Source organism: Echinops telfairi, unplaced genomic scaffold (genome assembly GCF_000313985.2).
Source record: "Echinops telfairi isolate 266 unplaced genomic scaffold, ASM31398v2 ScPeMD7_7457;HRSCAF=8495, whole genome shotgun sequence".
Lineage (NCBI taxonomy): Eukaryota > Metazoa > Chordata > Mammalia > Afrosoricida > Tenrecidae > Echinops > Echinops telfairi.
The window spans coordinates 7,952,849-7,971,238 of record NW_022111357.1 but is presented as its reverse complement, the minus strand read 5'-3'; the positions used below and the strand labels follow the sequence as shown (position 1 = coordinate 7,971,238).

The following is an 18,390-nucleotide window of genomic DNA, read 5'->3' as shown; positions in this document are numbered from 1 at the left end:
CTTAATACTTAGCATATAAATATATGTACATAGATCTATTTCCCTATCCTTATATAAAAATATATTTACATATGTATATGACTGTATTTAGACCTCTATAAATGTCCTTTGCCTCCTAGTTCATTCCTCTGTTTCCTTTTCCTTTCCTCTTGTCCCACTATTATGTTTGGCCTTCTTTTTGGTTTCAGTAATTCCTCTCGGTCATATTGCCCTGGGTCAAGCCCTACTAGGCATTCTACACCCTCCTTGCCATCGATTTTGGATCACTTGTTGTTCCCTCATCCCTGGGTTTGTTAAAACCCACTTCCTTTCTCTGCCTCCCCTCTCCCATGTCCCCCCTGGAACTGTCAATCCCATTGTTTTTTCTACCAGATTGTTTATCCCACCTATCTTATCTAAATAGACATGCAGCACAAAACAAGCACAAATAATAATAATAATAAGCACAAAAACAAGACAGAGCAAAACAAGAAAAGAAAACAACAAAAAACCAACAACAACAAAAAAAGAAAAGCCTGTAAATAGTTCCAGTTCTGTTGTTTGTTGACTTTTAGAAGTGTTTTTTGGTTGAGTCTGATGGGGTGCCATGCCTTGACCCCAAAGTCTATCTTTGGTATGCCCCAGGGACTTCATTGCTTTGCTCCCCTTGCTGCTCTGTTGCATGCAGTTAGCATTTCACCCAGTGTGGTTAGCTCAGATTGGGCACAATTCCTGCACTGTGCCTCCATTGTTGTCCCTCATAGTGCTATGGGTCAGTGAGGGACATCTCATCTTGTGGTGAGGCTGGCCCTATGGTCCTCTCTGTGCCTTGGCTGCTCTGAGCAGGAATATAGTCCTCTGGGCTTGGTGGTCCAGAATGTGTTCCACTCTCCTTCCCTCTTTGTTTGCTATATTTTCTTTTTAAATAGCTGTAGTTATAATCTTAGTAAACTATTTAGACCTGAGATTTATTTTTATATGTGTGGAAATATTTTTTAATTGTGAATTTAATTTTATTAAATAACTTTCTAGATTTTATGTACTTTTGTGTATCTGTAGGTTTTTCTCTGAAGAAATGAATCCTTTCAAATAATCCTCTTATTGTATATTGTTTTTATTTCATTCAGTTTTGCTCATTATTTCCTTACTGGAAAGAGATAGAAAGTTGATTTTGTTTGTTTGTTTGTTTTTTAAAGAAGAAAAGAAATTAAGGTAAAGGAAGCTGAAATGTTAAGAATGATGTTATCTTTTAGCATTAGGCTTCAACCGTGTATATAATTCTAACATTGTCTGGTTGATAATATTATCAAATGAGGTGTATAATGATGTTACTTTTTTTTTTCTCCCTTCCCTGGCAGGACCCGTTGGGGCCCAGCCCCTACTCATGGTGCCCAGAAGACCCGGGTATGGCACCATGGGCAAACCCATTAAGCTACTGGCTAACTGTTTTCAAGTTGAAATCCCAAAGATTGATGTCTACCTCTATGAGGTGGATATTAAACCAGACAAGTGTCCTAGAAGAGTGAACAGGTAAGAATCATGGAACTGTGGAGATAAGAGCTGTTGGTATTTGCCTCAGTAATTTAATTATTAATGTTTATCTTCATTATCTGACAATCAATAATATTATGTAATAATTTGACCAAGAATATATGCCAATTGTTTTGAAATTGCTTGTATTTCAGAGATATGATAATGGGGAAAATGTGTAAACTACCCTGAAATTGCAGTCAACCACCTATTATATCTGCTTATTTAGTACCTGCTGATTTAGATCTGTAGAATCAACAAATCATACATGGAAAATATTGGGTCAAAGTAATTTTGGGTCAAAATATTTGTCAGACTAATTCTTCAGAAGCTAAGAGGGAAGGTAAAGTGCTATTTACATAGTATTTATATTGTTTTAGGTATTATAATTGTTCTTGGGATTATTTAACATATACAAGAAGTGTACAGGTAATATACAAATACTATGCCATTTTCTATAAGGAACTTATCTACTTGTGAATTTTGCTATCTGCAGGGGTCCTTGAGGGGCAACTGTAATTATTAATCATAATAGCTCACCAACATGTGATAATAGACAAGCCCCAAGTTATTTCTACATGCTCTTGAAACTAGGCTAAGTACCCTGAGTGTATCTGTTGTTGTTGTAGTTACATTTCTATGCTTTCTTTTCCTCTCTGCCCTGTTCACTTCCCTTTGTATGTTTCCCTTTGAGATGGGGTGGTAATAGCAGTGGTGGGTAAAGATGTGGTTCCTATGGTTTGGGGTCTTTTTTTTCCAGGACTATTAATTGGGGGCTCTTACATCTCTTATCACAATCCATACATACATCCAGTGTGTCAACACATTTGCACATATGCCACCACCATCATTTTCAAAGCATTCTCTTCCCACTTGAGCCCCTGATATCAGCTCCCCATTTGGCTGCTGTGGTTTTATGCTTTCTGTTCCTGGGCTGCCCAACTTTTTCCTACTCTTATATAGGAGCCAAGTACATACAATACTTAAAGATTTGTTAATATCCTTTCAACATTCTCCCTCCTCCTCTCAAAGCCACATAAATTTGCCTGGCTGTAGTATAAGTAATTCAAGAAACTTATTTACAATAAGAAAGATTATATTCCAATTAGAGGGGATAGAATGAGCAAAACACTTAGAAAACAACATGATATTCAATTTGGCAAATATGGCAAACCTTTCTTATTTAATAATATTAACAACTTTTATTTTTAAAAAACTTTGTTCAAAACAGATGCTTCTAAATATGAAGAAATTTATAATTTCATAAAGGAGATAAGGTATTTAAGAAATAGATATAAATAAGAATTTTACCCCCTTAGGCTTACCATTCCAATTAGCATTTCCGTTATACCTGAGGGTGAATCAGCACTAAGAGACAGGGGTAACACACACACACACACACACACACACACACACAAATCAAGCAGATGTTATAATTGTAATTCTGAGCTTTTTATAAAATCAGGAAAAGTAATTGTATATTATTATAATTGGAAGGAATTCTAATAATAAAAGGTTTTATACCTTCTTTTTCATAGCTAAAATCAGAAAACGTGAAGGACTTACTTAAGACCATATGGTTCTAGTAGCAAAAATGAGACCAGAACTCCGGAACCCTGAATTACTAGTCATTAAATATATTTTATAGGATAAACAATTGAGTTAATTTAAAACAGTTGATAAAATTTTATATGGCTATAAAGACAACATGCTTTGTGTGTTTCTTTAAGGAGGGATAGCATTAGTGAAATGTGGGAAGGTTTTGGTGCAGCGTGTTGATAGTTGCTGTTGGGTCATCCCTGGCTCGTGAAGACCTGATGTGTAGCAGAATGAAATGCTGGCCAGCGCTGTGTTTCTGTCAGGGTCATTGGTATGCATGAGTTCATCCTTTGAGGAGCTAATTTTTCCACAGTGGCGGGCCATTTGACCTTTCTTCCAGCAATGGATGAGGGTTCCAGTTCCTTTACAACCCTCATCAACACCTGTTGATTTCTACTTTTTGTGCCATTGCCTTTCTAATACGGATGAATTAGTATCGTATTGTGGTTTTGATTTGAGCTACAAGAAGCAATGGCTTACAACATAGAGCATCTTCTTATGTGCTTGTTAGCCATTTGAATATCTGCCTTTAAAAAATTATTATTAATTAGGAGTTAATACATATATCATTTCATAGTTCAATCATGTCAAGCAAAATTGTATAGATTGCTACCACAGTCAGTTTTTAAACATTCTTTTTTGCCCCTGAACTCCTCGAAACCCTTATTCTACAAGCTGTCCCTGGGTTTCATGTACCGAAAAACAGAAAAACATAACAACACAACTTCAAGAGGGTGACCTCCAGTGGCATAACACCTCTGAGATACATTCTAATATGAACAACAAAAACAAAACAAAAATACAGAAAATGTTGGAAACCAGATCAGGTCCAGCATGCATCGAAGGAGGGATCAACTGACAAAAGTTTTAACTGTTAAGTCAGAGTTATGCCTTTGATCTTCTATACTCATCTCCCCAGTGCACTCTGTTTCGTAGCCACTTTCCTCCCCTCCCTCAATTGTGGATAGAGGGAGTCATCAGAGGCATATTTCCTATGTAGTTCCCACTGAATACCCTTCTTTTAAAAAAATAGTGTCATGGACATGTACTTCACATATCATACAATTTAATCATTTGAATATTCTCTTTGATGTCTGTTCAAGTCCTTTGCCCAATTTTTGAGTGGATTATATATCTTTTTGTTAAGTTGTAGAATTATCTTATATGTTATGAACACTTATCCAATATATTATCCCCCCAGAATCATCTCCCAATCTGTAGATTATCTTTTCATTTTTAAAATAAAATTCTCTGTTGAAAAAATATTTTAATTTTTATGAGGCCATATTTCTTTATTTTGATTTTTTTATGTTCATGCTTTTGGGGGATTATATCTGACAAAGCACTGTTAAGATTGCATTGCCTCCTTTCCTTTTTCTTTTCATAATTTTATGGGCTTAGTTTTCACATTTAAGTCCATATCAATTTTTTGTTTTCTGTGTCTGTGTGTGTGGCTTGCTTTCTTCTGCACTTGGAAATCTAATTCCCAAGATCGAAGACTGCTCTCAGTCCTTCATCCTTTCTCTCCTAGATCTTAAAGCAAGGCCTTCCATTCCCCTTTTCTCCTGTCGGTCAGTGAATGGAAAAGTTAATGCTCTTAGGTCAGTGATTGACAACTAGACAGGAGAGTAAATGGCGGCACAGCACAGTGATTACAATACTTGGCTACTATCCTAAAGGCTGGAAGTTTGAACCCACTACCTATTCTGCAAGAGAAACATATGGCAATCTGCTTTTGTAAAGATTTGCATCCTCCCCTCACCGATCCACAGCAGAATTGTGCCTAGTCTGACCACCCCCACCCCCACCCAACCGGGTGAAACAAAAAGGGAGCACAGCAGAGGAACAAGGGGAGCAGAGCGACAACGTCCTCAAGGAATCCTGAAATTCGGCTTCAGATGTGGAGGGCAGGTGTTGGCACCTCGTCAGACTTGATCTGAAAACATACATAAGGGTTAGCAGGCAGACCTGGAACTATTTGTGGAGGATTAGGTGTGCCCCCTTTTTCTTCTTTTTTATAAGACAGGCAAGATAAACAATCCCGAGGAGAAAACAACGGACTGGTGGTTCCAGGGGACAGTGGGGAGTGGGGAGCCAACAAACCCAGAGACAAGGGAACAACAAGAGATCTAAAATTGATGGCAAGGAGGGTGTGAAATGCCTGGTGGGGTTTGATCAAGGGCAATGTAGCTGAGAGGAATTACTGAAACCCAAAATAAGGCCAAACATGATATTGGGAAAGGAGGGAAGTAAAAGGAAATAGAGGAAAGAGCTAGGAGGCGAAAGACATTTATAGAGGTTTAAATGTAGGCATGTTCATATGTAAATGTATGTATAATGATGGGGATATAGGCCTATGTACATACATTTATATGTTAAGTATTAAAGAAGCAGATGGACATCAGGCCTCTACTCAAGTCCGCCTTCAATGCAAGGACATTTTGTTCTAGTAACCTGGTATTCTGTGACACTCACCTTCCTAAAGTGATCACAGAAGACAAAATGGGTGCATAAGCAAATGTGAAGAAAGCTGATGGTGCCAGGTATTACAAGACATAGAATCTGAGGTTTTAAAGGCTTGAAGTTAAACAAGCAGCTATCTAGGAGGGAAGCAACAAAGCCCACATGGAAGAAGCACACCAGCCTGTGTGATCATGAGGTGTCGACAGGATCAGGTATCAGGCATCAGAAGACCCAAAACAATCATACTAATGCAAATGAGTGGGGTCATAGTGTAGACCCAAAGCCCATCTGTAGACAATTGTATACCCCCTCACAGAAGGGTCACAAGGAAGTCAGCTAGGGAGTAGTATAGCACTAACGAAACACACAGCATTCCTCTAGTTCTTTAACACTTCCTTCACCCCACTATCATGACCCCAGTTCTACCTTACAAACTCCACTAGACCCGGAGTATGTACACTGGTACAGATAAGACCTCTCAACACACGGAATCCGGACAGATAAACCCCTCAGGAACAGTATGGGATTAGCGATAGGGGGAAGGGAGAAGGGAGAGCAGGGGGAAACTAATTGCAAGGATCGACATATTCACCCCTGCCCCATCCTGCCAGAGCGGGATGAACAATAGAAACATGGGTGAAGTGAGACAGCAGATAGTGTAAGACAGGGGTCCTCAAGCTTTTTAAACAGGGGGCTAGTTCACTGTCCCTCAGACCGTTGGAGGGCCGGACTATAGTTTTTTTTTTTTAAAAACTGAACAAATTCCTATGACACTGCACATATCTTATTTTGAAGTAAAAAAACAAAATGGGGCAAAAACACCCGGCAGGTTGGATAAGTGTCCTTGGTGGGCCGCATGTGGCCCGTGGGCCATAGTTTGAGGACCTCTGGTGTAAGATATGAACACCATAATTTATAATTTATCAAGGGTTCATGGGGGGGGGCAGGCAAAAAAAGAGGAGCTAATACCAAGGGTTCAAGTAGAAAGAAAATGTTTTTAAATGATGATGGCAACATATGTACAAATGTGCTTGACACAATTGATGTCTGGATTGTTATAAGAGCTATAAGAACCCCCAATAAAATGATTTGAGAAAAAACAAAAGATTTACATCCTTGGAAACTATGGGGCAGCTCTACTCTGCCCTTTAGGGTCGGTAGGCATTGAATCAACTCCTCCGTCATGAAATGACTGTACAATGAGATGGTATGATGAGGACAGCAAGAGAACTGGAGATTAGAATGATATGATGGTTGAAAATAGAGAGGATTAGGTGTGCCTCCCAGTACCCATTTCAGCTTGTTAAACTGTGCTATCAGTATTTGAAATACCCGCAGGTTCACATATGGTGGACAGGTTTCTGTGGAGGTTCCAGACCAAGATAGCTTAGGAAGAAAGGACTAGTGATAGTCTTCCCAAATTTACCCAGTGAAAGCCTAGTGGATCAAAGTAGACCATTGTCCACCTGACTGCTTTGGACTTGTCACTAGGAGGGATCCGTTGCTAGAGGAAGAAGGCTAGCAAGGGCAACGGCAGACCCTTGGTTCCTCCACATTTCTCTTCTAGTATCCCTGACAAAGTATGAGACCAGGTTTTGCCTCAGCTTCCTTCTTTTCCTAGTATGGCCATCATGCACTTTCAGAATTTCACTGGCTCATGTTACCCTATAATTCATATTTATCACAACTGAGGTGTTAATGTATGAATCTGAAGGAAGGATAATGTTGACCCCTATGGAAGATATATGCAATTTTTAAAAGGGATTTGTTCATCTAATTAAGCCTTTCAAGTGATAGAATGTCTAAGGGTGGTATTTCCAAAGTGGATTTCTTATTAATACCTCTTCACTTTGCCTGCTATAAAGGACCACCCTTATCTTGTACAGTATACACTGAAGAATGAGGAGTATATGATTAGAGTGTTGGGATAACAAAATCATGAAGACAAAGTTGTTGGAATTAATGGCATAGTTGGGAGATGAAGACATGGGATTTAGGGCAGGAATTGAATTTTTTTCAGTAGATGAGTTTATGAGGGACTAAGGAGGTGTAAATAATTTAGGTAAAAAAATAAATTGTTTATTAAATAAACATCTACTTTTTGGCAGGGAGTGGAGGTGTTATATATGTATATATGAAATTGCATGTGAAAGCTGGACATTGAATAAGGAAAATCATAGAAGTATCTATGCTAAAAGGAGAAACTGTTCTGCATTGGAAGAAGTAAGGCCACAATGCTCCTTAAAGACAATATGGCAAGACTTTGTCTTACATACTTTGGACATAATGTCAGGAGAGACCGGTCCCTTGAGAATGACATCATTTTTGGTAAAGTGGAAGGATGGCAGAAAAGAGGAGGCCCTCGATGAGCTAGATTGACACAGTGGTGGCATCAGTGGGCTCAGGCCTGGGAACCATTGGGAAGATGGCGCAGGACCGGTAGCACCTAACAACAGCATATGAAATTATCTAGCATAGAATCCTATAGATGTATGCTCACCATGTTGGTTAAACTTGAGAGAAAATATAGGTAAGAAATTAATGTGGTTTATTCTGGCTTTAATTTATGTTCCTGCTGAGAGCCCCAATTTCATTTTGATTGCTTTTCGTTATTTGATAGTAGGTAAAGGAGTCCTGGTGACACTATAGAGTAAGCACTGGATTGCTAACCAGAAGGTCAGTATTTCAAACGCACCAGCTTCTCCTCGGGGAAAGGGGAAGTTATCTGCTTCTGTAAAGATTTGCAGTCTCCGAAAGCCATGGGGCAGTTCTACTCTTTCATAAGTTTTGCCAGGAGTTAGGATTGACTTGGATGGTAGCTGTTTGCTTACTAGATTCGTAATTTAAATGTTCCCGGTGGAAATTTTTAGCATGTACTTTACAAATTTTGAATTTTAATAGGCTACAGGCCTTTTTTGTAATGGTACAAATATGTATCTCTTCCAGTCAGTTGGCCAAGTAGCTGTCTTCCAAATTTTCTGGCATACACGAATGAGTGCTTCCAATGCTTCTTCAGCTTGTTGAAACATTTCAATTGATATTCCATCAATTCCTGGAGCGTTATTTTTGTCTAATACCTTATGTACAGCTTGGACTTCCTCCTGTAGCACCATTGGTTCTTGGTCATGCTACCTCTTGATATGATGGAATGTTACTTACCATATATACTTGAGTAAACTGACCCGAATATCAGCTGAGGCACCTAATTTTACCACAAAAACTGCATTAAAAAGGTGCTGAAAAACTCAGCTTGTACACGAGGATATACAGCAGTATATCCTCTCCATCTTCTTGTGATGCTTCCTGCATCATTCAATATTTCAATATTTTGCCCATAGAATTTTTTGATATTGCAACTTGAGGCTCGAATTTTGTTTCTTGAGTTCTTTCCATTTAGGATATGCTGAGCATGTTCTTCCTTTTTGGTTTTCTAATTTTAGGCCTCTACACATTTCAATTTAATATTTGAATTTGTATTCTCATGCTGCCCTTTGAAATTTTCTATTTAACTCTTTTTAAAATCATTCTCCCATATGCCTTAGATAATCTATGATTAAGATCAAGTTTCAGAGTCTCTACTGACATCCACTCTTATCTTTTCTTGCCTGTCTTCTTAATGACCTTTTACTTTCTACATGGGTGATATTCTTGATGTCATTCCACAGCTTATCAGGTCTTCTGCCAGTAGTGTTCAATGTATAAAATCTGTTCTTGAGATGTTCTCAAAATCCCAAGTGACTGAAAGAAAACCTTATTTGTATCCATTCCAAAGTAAAGGAACAGAACACTCAAATTATAAAATAATATCAGATGCAAGTAAAATTTTGTTGAACATCATCCAACAATGGTCGCAGCCGTTGACAGGGAGCTGCCAGAGATTCAGCCAGATTCATAAGACAACACAGAACAAGAAATATCTTTGCTGACATCAGATGAACCTTGGCTAACAGCAGAGAATACCACAAAGATATTTACTTGTGTTTTACTGACTATGCTACAGCATTTGACTGACTGTAGACCATGTATGGGAATCCCAGAGCACTTCATTTTGCTCATGTACAGAACCTGTTCATAATCAAGAGGCAGTTGTTGGGGCAGAACAAGGGAATACTACATTGGTTTAAAATCAGTAAAGGTGCGTGAAAGGGTGGGTTGTATTCTCTCACTATATGTATTCAGTCTGTATGCTTAGTAAATCATCAGAGAAGCGGTTTATATAAAGAAGAATGCAGCATCAGGATTGGAGAAAGGCTTATTTACAACCTGCGACATGTAGATGACCCAAACTTGCTTGTTGAACGTGAGAAGGACTTGAAGCACTTGCTGATGAAGCCTTCAGAACTCATTATAAAGAAAACCAAAATCTTTACAACTGTACCAGTAGGTAACCTCATGGTAAACGGAAAGATTGACGTTGTCAAGGGTTTTGCCTTGTTTGCATTCACAATCAATGTTCATGGAAGCAGCATTTAAGACACTAAAGGATGCATTACAATGAGTAAATCTCTTCCACAAAACCTTTGTAAAGTGTTGAAAAGCAAGAATGCTACTTTGAGGGCTAAGATGCACCTGATCCAAGCCATGGCATTTTCAATCGCCTCATATACATGTAAAAGTTGGACATGGAATAAGGGAGGCTAAAGAAAAAAATCTGTGTATTTGAATTATGGAGCTGGTGAAAAATATTGAAAGTACCATGGACTGCCAGAAGAACAAACAGATCTGTTTTGGAAGAATTGCAGCCAGAATGCTCCTTTGAGGCAAGGATGGTGGCACAGAGTAAAGAGGCGTGGAAAAGAGGAAGACCTTTGTCAAGATGGATTGACACAGTAGCTGCATCGGGGGCTCAAACATAAGACCAGTTGTGAAGGTGGCACAGGACTGCACAGTGCTTCACTGTGATGTACACAGGGTGACTGTGAACCAGTGTGGTCTGGATGGCACTTAACAGCAAAGGCCTTCTTTGGAACTCTAAAAAAGTATATAACCCAAGTTTATGTTTTCTTAATATAACTTTTTGTTACTGACTTAATTTTATGTCAGTATCTATAAAATTTGGTCACTTCATTTCCTCTATGGACTTGCTTTGTCTCAGTCTTTATAATTTTACTAGATGACTACGTAGTTGAAACTGGATTCCTATAATTGCCTTATTGTCTATGCTTCAATAACTGGAATTCTGGACATTAAACCACCCCACAAAGCTGCTCAAACCCATTGCCGTCATATATATTCCAACTCATAGCCACCAGTTGCGTAGAGTAGACTCTCTAGGGTTTCTGAAACTGTACATCTTTATGGGAGCAGACAGCCTCGTCTACCTTCTGTAGAATGCTACCTGTGGTAGGCTCAGGAAATGGACCTTTGGTTCACAGCCCAACAGCACTTACTACATTGTGCTGCCCAGGGCTCCTTAGAAGGAATGTTACACTTTCTTCTCAATATTTACTGGATAGTTAAGGATCAAAATGTAGCAGTCCACTTATTTAATGTTAACTTCTAAATGGTTAAAAGTAGGATAGAAAGTTTTTTGTTATTTGTACAGGTGTTATTGTCAACTGTAAAGTCCTGGTGATTCTTCTCTAAGTAACTTAAAGTTTTAATACCTAAATCAACACCTATGAGGATCCTCTCATCCATGTACCACATTCACAAATATTTGGCATTATGGTATTAATTATAATAGTAGAATGTCTGTTTTAACTAAACAAGTTTCCGCTTTAGTCAGAGGCATTTTCTTGGATGAAATATCCAGGAAATGTTTGTGAATCATTTTGTGAGTCAGCTACTCCCCAAACTCATTCTTTAGGCTTTCTGTTGATTTTTAAGTTGTTCTTTACTCTGTATTTTCAAGAAAGAGATCAGGTAGTGTTATTTGGTAGATTTAAGGAAGGGAACGTAGGCCCCCAAATGCCTGGTTTTCAATATGGAGGAATGGGTGCTAGTATTTGATAGAAGAAAAGATTTTTTTTTCTTTTCTTTTCTTTAAATCATTTTATTAGGGGGTTCATACAACTCTTTTTTTTTTTTAACATTTTATTAGGGGCTCATACAACTGTTATCCCAATCCATACACACATCAATTGTGTAAAGCGCATTTGTACATCGTTTCTCAAAACATTTTCTCTCCATTTAAACCCCCGACATTGGGTCCTCATTTTTCCCCTCCCTCCCCGCTCCCCCCTCCCGCATGAACCCTTGATAGTTTATAAATGGGTATTTTGTCATATCTTGCCCTGTCCGACGTCTCCCTTCATCCACTTTTCGGTTGTCTGTCCCCCAGGGAGGAGGTCACACACAGTTCCATGTAATTGGTTCCCTCTTTCCTACCCATTCTCCCTTTACACTCCCTGTTTTGCCACTCACACCACTGGTCCTATAGGGCTCATCCGTCCTGGATTCCCTGTATTTTCAGTTCCTATCTGTACCAGTGTACCTCCTCTGGTCTAGCCAGTCTTGCAAGATAGAATTCGAGTCATGGTAGTGGGAGCGGGGAGAAGAAAAGATTTTAAAAAGGTAAGAATAGTGTCAGCTTTGTGTTTATGAGGATGAGAAATAAAGAAAAGTTTTGACAGAGGACAAAAGTGAAACTCACAGATAGGTCAATAGGGTTCTGACCTAAAACTTTAGATATTTAGATTAAAGAAAGTGAAACTAACGGGAAGGGTAAGAGACAAAGTTTTAAGAATAATAACAGGATAAACAATACTAGAGTAAGAAGCAGGAGAACTGTTAATAGATGTTTGGGCTCTAAGCTTTAAGGAGCATGTAAAACCTGCTGCAGTTTCTTTTCATTTTGTTATGCTAATGCTTTGTTAATTAACCAGGTGGATGATGGCTGCATTCTAAAGAAGTTTAAAAAATTAAAAAGAAGAAAACCCCATAGTGGCCATGTTTTTTAAGGTTGTGTGAGGTTTCTGGAGTGGGTAATATCTCAGTTCTTGGCTTCATACCCTGAAAGAATTCACGCTGAAGCCGTTTTGTAATCCAAGTGGGTTTTTTATGAAGGACAAGGCAAGTTTCAGGTATTATAGTCTCAAAAGGGGATCCCAGCGACCAGGTGGTCAAGGGCAAGAGAGGCCCAAATAAGGCGCATGTGGGCCCCAAGCAGGCCTGGAGCAGGCACTGAGGGGGCACGCCCAGGCAACACACATGTGCCTCCAAACTCCGACCTGCAGAAAGGTAAGAGGGAGAGCAGTCTTCCCACAGACAGGATATTTCAAGCCTATGGCTGGGGAGGCGTGGTTGTTGGTTTTGGTTGATCCCCTTGGCTGGGTTGAGCCCACCTGGGTGATGAGCCCGGGGCCTAGTTTGGACCGCCCAGGTGTACCTCCCACCTGGATCAGGGGCTTGAATTTAGCATGCTCAGTTTGGGGTCTTCATAGGCATCTAATGGTTGCCTGATTTCTTTCCAACCTCCTTTATGGGGCCCTGTGCAGGCTTGGGAGGGATAACCTCTGCCCCTAAATCCAGCTACCTAACAGTCTCCGGCTTTTTTGGATGTCTTGGGATCAGGGAAGGGGATTAGATTTGCCAAGTGGGGCTGGATCTCCCTGGGCTTGTGTTCTCCACTTAGGCCTGCTCTGGGCTGCCCTGTTGACTCACCTCCATGTACTAGGTAGGCTGTGTTGTCCCTGCTAATTGGGAGCTAGGGTTTTGGGTTATCCAGTGGGGCTCTTTAGGCCTGGACAGAGAGCCAAAGCTATTTATATTTTTTTATCCACCATGGGCCAGGCCCTTAGAATTACATTCCTGCAGCTCTACCACTCCCCTCCCCCCTGCCCCTGCCCAGTTAGCTCCTTGATCTGCAGTCCTGAGAATCTGTACTCAGCCAGCCTAATGCCATGGGGACTTGACCAAAGGGATTCTAATCGATAGACATTGCTGCTTCCTAATTTTAGTGAATTTGTGTCTACTTATATTTATGCTGAAAATTCTGTGGTCTGGAAGTGTAGGATATACTTCGTAGGATATAGAAGTGTGGTTCCTTTGCATTGTTCTCCACAGAATCCCTGCAGTGTGTGCTACTTGGTTGCCATCTTGCCCGGAAGTCCTAATTGACTTTCATAAGGGAAAATCAACTATGTTGATACACCATTTTGGCCTTTAGGTGAAAATCTCAAATTAACAGTGTTTGAAAGAACCCCTTTTTACTCTTGCTATTAAGTGGCGTCAAGGTGGTTCCGAATCACAGTGTCCAATCCGGTACCACTCTCGCAGTTGTTGTTTTGTTGAGCCCATTTTTGCAGGCTCTGTGTAATTCATCTCATCGAGGGTCTTCCTCCTTTTCACTGCCCTTTTACTTTTCCAACCATGATATCTTTTCCAGGGACTGAGTTCTCCTGATAACATGGCCAAAGTAATTGAGATGAAGTCTTGCAATCCTCCCTCTCAGGAGCATTCCGGCTGTACTACCAGGACACACTTGTTTGTTCTTCTGACGGTCCATGGTATGCTCAGCATTTTTCGCCAAAAACATTATTCAAATGCATCACTTTTTCTTTGATCATCATTCTTCGTTGTACAAAATTTACATGCAGATGAGATGATAGAAAATACCATGGTGTGGCTTGGGCACACTTAGTCCTTATGTTAAAATGTGTTAGGCTAAATTCTCTAGAGAAGCAAAACCAGTTATGTGATATATGAGGGGGTGCTCCCTCCCCCCCAAATGGAAAAAAGCTCCAATGGGCAGAGCTCTCATAGTATGCATTTTCCCCACTAGGTGAGCTACAAGCAACTCACTTTGAGTTAGTGCACTCAGTGGCGTCACCCGGGAAAGTTTTCTCTGGTCACAGAGAATTTTTTCGTAAAAGCTGTTTCACTTGAACCTTGTTTTTTGTGATGGCTGATTTAAGAGAACAGTGTACAGCTGTGAAATTTTGTTTCCTCCCTGGGAAAAGTGCCGCAGAAACTGTGGTGATGTTTAACACAGCTTAGAGCGCTGTGGGAAAAACTTAACTGTACGAATAGTTTTCTCATTTCAAAAAAGGTGAAATGTTGATTGATGACAAACCTTGTTCTGGATGCTTGTCAACTTCCTGACTGATGAAAATGTCTGCTTATCATGCATGTGAAGTTCATTCCACCAGGACAGTTAATCAAGCTTTCTATTTGGAGTCTCTGAAAAGATTGGTGTAGCAGTGTGCCACAAAATGGCCTGATATGTGACAGACGGGGAACTGGTTTTTCACCACAACAATGCACCTGCTTACACAGCCATCTCAGTGCACCATTTTTTGGCAAAAAACAGCATGCCTCTCTTGTCCCACGCACTTTAGTCACCTGACCTCACTCTGTACGACTTCTTTTTGTTTCCACAAATGAAGAGGGACATGAAAGGACATCAATTTGACAACATAGAAGAGGTGAAGAAAAAAACAAGGGAGGCGCTGTCAGCCATCCAAACAGATGAGTTTGAAAATGTTTCCAAGATTGGAATCACAGATTTGACAACTGTATTAAGTGTAATGGAGAGTACTTCGAAGGCGATAAGCTTGTTTTGTAAAAAAAATTTTAAAACATAGCTTGGAAAAACATTCCATTTGGGGGGGGTACCCCCTCATATATGTTTATATCACAGATAAATGACAGACAGACAGACAGACGTTTATGTCAAGAAAATAGCTCACACAGTTGTAGAAGAAGACAAGTCCAGTCTGGTTCCATGTCTGTCATATGCTAAGCTGGAGGCTTCTCCTGACTCCTGTAGATTCAAGGGTTGATGAACCCCAGATTTGCAGCAACACTGTAGGCTGGTGGCTGCAGAAGCAGTTTGGTCCAAAGTTTCCAGGTCAAATAGCAGGCTGCTGATGGCTCTCAGAATGGGCAGGCAGTATGACAAGCCACTGACTCAAGTCCGATGGACCAGAGGTTTATGAGCCAAATGCAGGATCCAGACCCAACAAAACAAAACAAAAAACAAGCATTCCCACAGCATCAGGCTACACCATGATGAAAATTCCTTTCGATTGTATCAAGCCTATGTCCTGAGGAATGGGGTTGCACTTCATCTTCATCTTTTTTTCTTTTTTAACTACTCCTTGGGGACTGATAGTGATGCCTTTCTGTAGTTGATTATATTGTGTTAGGTCTCATCATGGGAGATTAGTAGACTTCAGGTGCCAAACCACCAAGAATCCTGACCTAGCAAGATTGACACAGACCCTAACTATCATCATTGTCAAAATGTCAACTTTGCTCCTTTAACAATTTTTAAAGAGTTGGTTTTTTCCCAAGGTTTGAACAGAGTAATTTTATTGAAGTGGGTATTTTGGAAGATTCCAAAGGGTCTTTATCTAGTCTCAAATGCCTAAAGAGGTCTTTTGCAGCAGATTTGCTAAATACAATATGTCTTTTTATATTGTGAGCATTGGTTGTGAATCCAAGCAAGATTAAATTCTTGACCACGTTAGTCCTTTTTCCATTTATCATGATGTTATTTATTGGTTCGTTTGTGAGGATTTTAGTTTCTTTACATTGAGTTGTAATCCATACTGAAGGCTGCAGTCTTTGATCTTCATCAGCAAATGTTGCAAGTCCTTTTCACTTACAGGAAGCAAGATTGTGTTATCTGCATATTATAGTTTGTTAATGAGCCTTTCTCTAATCCCGATGCTAAATTATTCATACAGCCTAGCTTCTCAGATTATTTGTTCAATATACAGATTGAATAAGTATGATGAAAGGATACCACCTTTGACACATACTTTTCCTGATCTTTAACATTCAATATCTTCTTGTTTTGTGTGAACAACTGCCCCCTGGTATTTGCACAGGTTTTGCATATGTACAGTGAAGAATTCCCATTCTTTACAATGTTATCCACAGTTTGTTGTGACCCACATAATGGAATACCTTTGCTTAGTCATTAAAATATAAGTAAATATCTTTCTGGTATATAAGATTTTGTGGGGATTTTTTTGGTATATAGGGATCATTTTTTGCACTACAGCCTTTGAAAGAGGGAAATTATGTTTCTTGCAATGAACAATCATTCATGAGTTCAACAAATGGAGACCCAGTCCTTCCTGCAGCACTTGGTACCTGGTTTTATCTTTCAACACCTTGCTGAGTCTCTGTTTTGCTTCCTTTAGTAAACCTGAGATAAAGCTCTCTTGCTCTGAGCCCTTTTGAGTCTGACTTGATTCATCATATTGGACATAAAGATTTTCTTCTGTACATTCTGCTTGCCTCTCTTAGTGCACTCTATAGACGACAGGTTTTGTTGTTGTTTTAATGTGATAGTTTATTAATTCTCTGGTGAAAAATCCACGTCACCCTTGCAGGTCAAGTCACTGTAGAATCTTCCTTAATGCTTCTCGCCGGCCCCGGCCCCCACGTTGGCCTGTGCAGTCCTGACCGTCTTCATTCTGTTCTTGCCTTGTTTTCTTGAGGCCTTTTGCTTCTCTTACAGGCCCCGTCCTGCAAGTCTGTGTTTGGGTTCATTTTTCTTCGCATCATCCAAAGACTCGTCAATCGTGCCGAAGCCAGGAGTCTTGCCCCCACCAAACTGGGCTCTAAATCCAGATACAAAAATGACACCTGGCGTGGTCTTCTCGTACCTTTTGGCAAGTGCTTCACGGACGTCTCTCTTAGGCACTGTCGCTTCCCCAGGGTGAAGGACAGCAGTGACCATTTGTTTTCGCTGAAGTCGTCGGTTGCTCATGGACTCCCTGTTCCGGATAGTTACTACTGTGTCATTTATGATGGCAGAGGGCACTCGAGCAGCCAGCAGTGAAAAGAAGATACTCTCTGCTGGCCATTCATATCAACAGGTACAGAAGGACCCTTAGACTCAGTTTTTTGAGTTTTCACAAGAAAACTTTTCTCAATGCAAAAATCTTCATCAGATACTTAATCTGCTTATGTACATCAGTACTGCTGAGAGCCATGGTGAATCCATTGCTAGGCCATTAGGCAACAGGCTCAAGTTTAGGTTTGCAGAGGGTGGTGGAAATAATGCTCCATTGTTCATTTTTAGATTGGGTTATTTGTCCTTTTATTAATTTATAGAAGTTCCTTAGATGATCTAGATAGAAGGCTATTATTAGATATATGATTTACAATTTCCCCCCTTTTTACTGTCTTGATGATGTCCTTTAAAGCAGAAATATGTTTAATTTTTGGCTTTTTACTTTTATTGATGGCTCTTACATCTCTTGTCACAACCCATACAATCATCCATTGTGTCAAGCACATTGGTACAAATGCTGCCATCATCATTTTCAAAGCATTTTCTTTCTACTTGAGCCTTTGATATCAGCTCCTCATTTTCCCCCTCCCATCCCCACCTGCTCTCCCTCACGAACTCTTGATAAGTTATAGATTATTATTTTCATATTTTACATCATCCTCTGTCACCCTTCACCCACTTTTATGTTGTTCGTCCCCCTGGGAGGGGGTTATATATTGATCCTTGTGATTGATTCCCGCTTTCTCCCCCCACCTTCTTCTTATCCTCCTGGTATCTCTATTCTCATTGTTGGTCCTGAGGGGTTTATCTACCCTGGATTCCCTGTGTTGTGGGCTCTTATCTGTAGCAGTGTGCATTTTCTGGTCTAATCCAATTTGTAAGGTAGAATTGATGTCATGATAGTGGGGGGAAGGAAGCATTAACGAACTAGAGGAAAGTTGTATGTTTGATCAGTGCTATATTGCACCCTGACTGGCTGATCTCTTCCTTGTGACCCCTCTGTGAGGGGATGTCCAATTGTTTATAGATGGGATTTGATTCTCCACTACAGGTCAGCCCCACCCCACCTCCATTCACCTTGGGTATGATTTTGTTCTGGGTCTTAGATGCCTGATACCTGATCT

General features: G+C 40.0%; 1 protein-coding gene and 1 pseudogene across 1 annotated transcript in view; one reads left to right on the top strand and one right to left on the bottom strand.

The window, feature by feature from the left end:
• The window catches only part of AGO3 (argonaute RISC catalytic component 3), a 156,560-nt gene that overhangs the window by 45,156 nt on the left and 93,014 nt on the right, over positions 1 to 18,390 (top strand). Inside the window, exon 3 of the mRNA XM_004704967.2 lies at positions 1,338 to 1,509. Coding sequence (XP_004705024.2) covers positions 1,338 to 1,509 — 172 coding nt within the window. The remainder of the gene's footprint in view (positions 1 to 1,337; positions 1,510 to 18,390) is intronic.
• Positions 16,883 to 17,272, bottom strand: LOC105978842 (annotated as a pseudogene).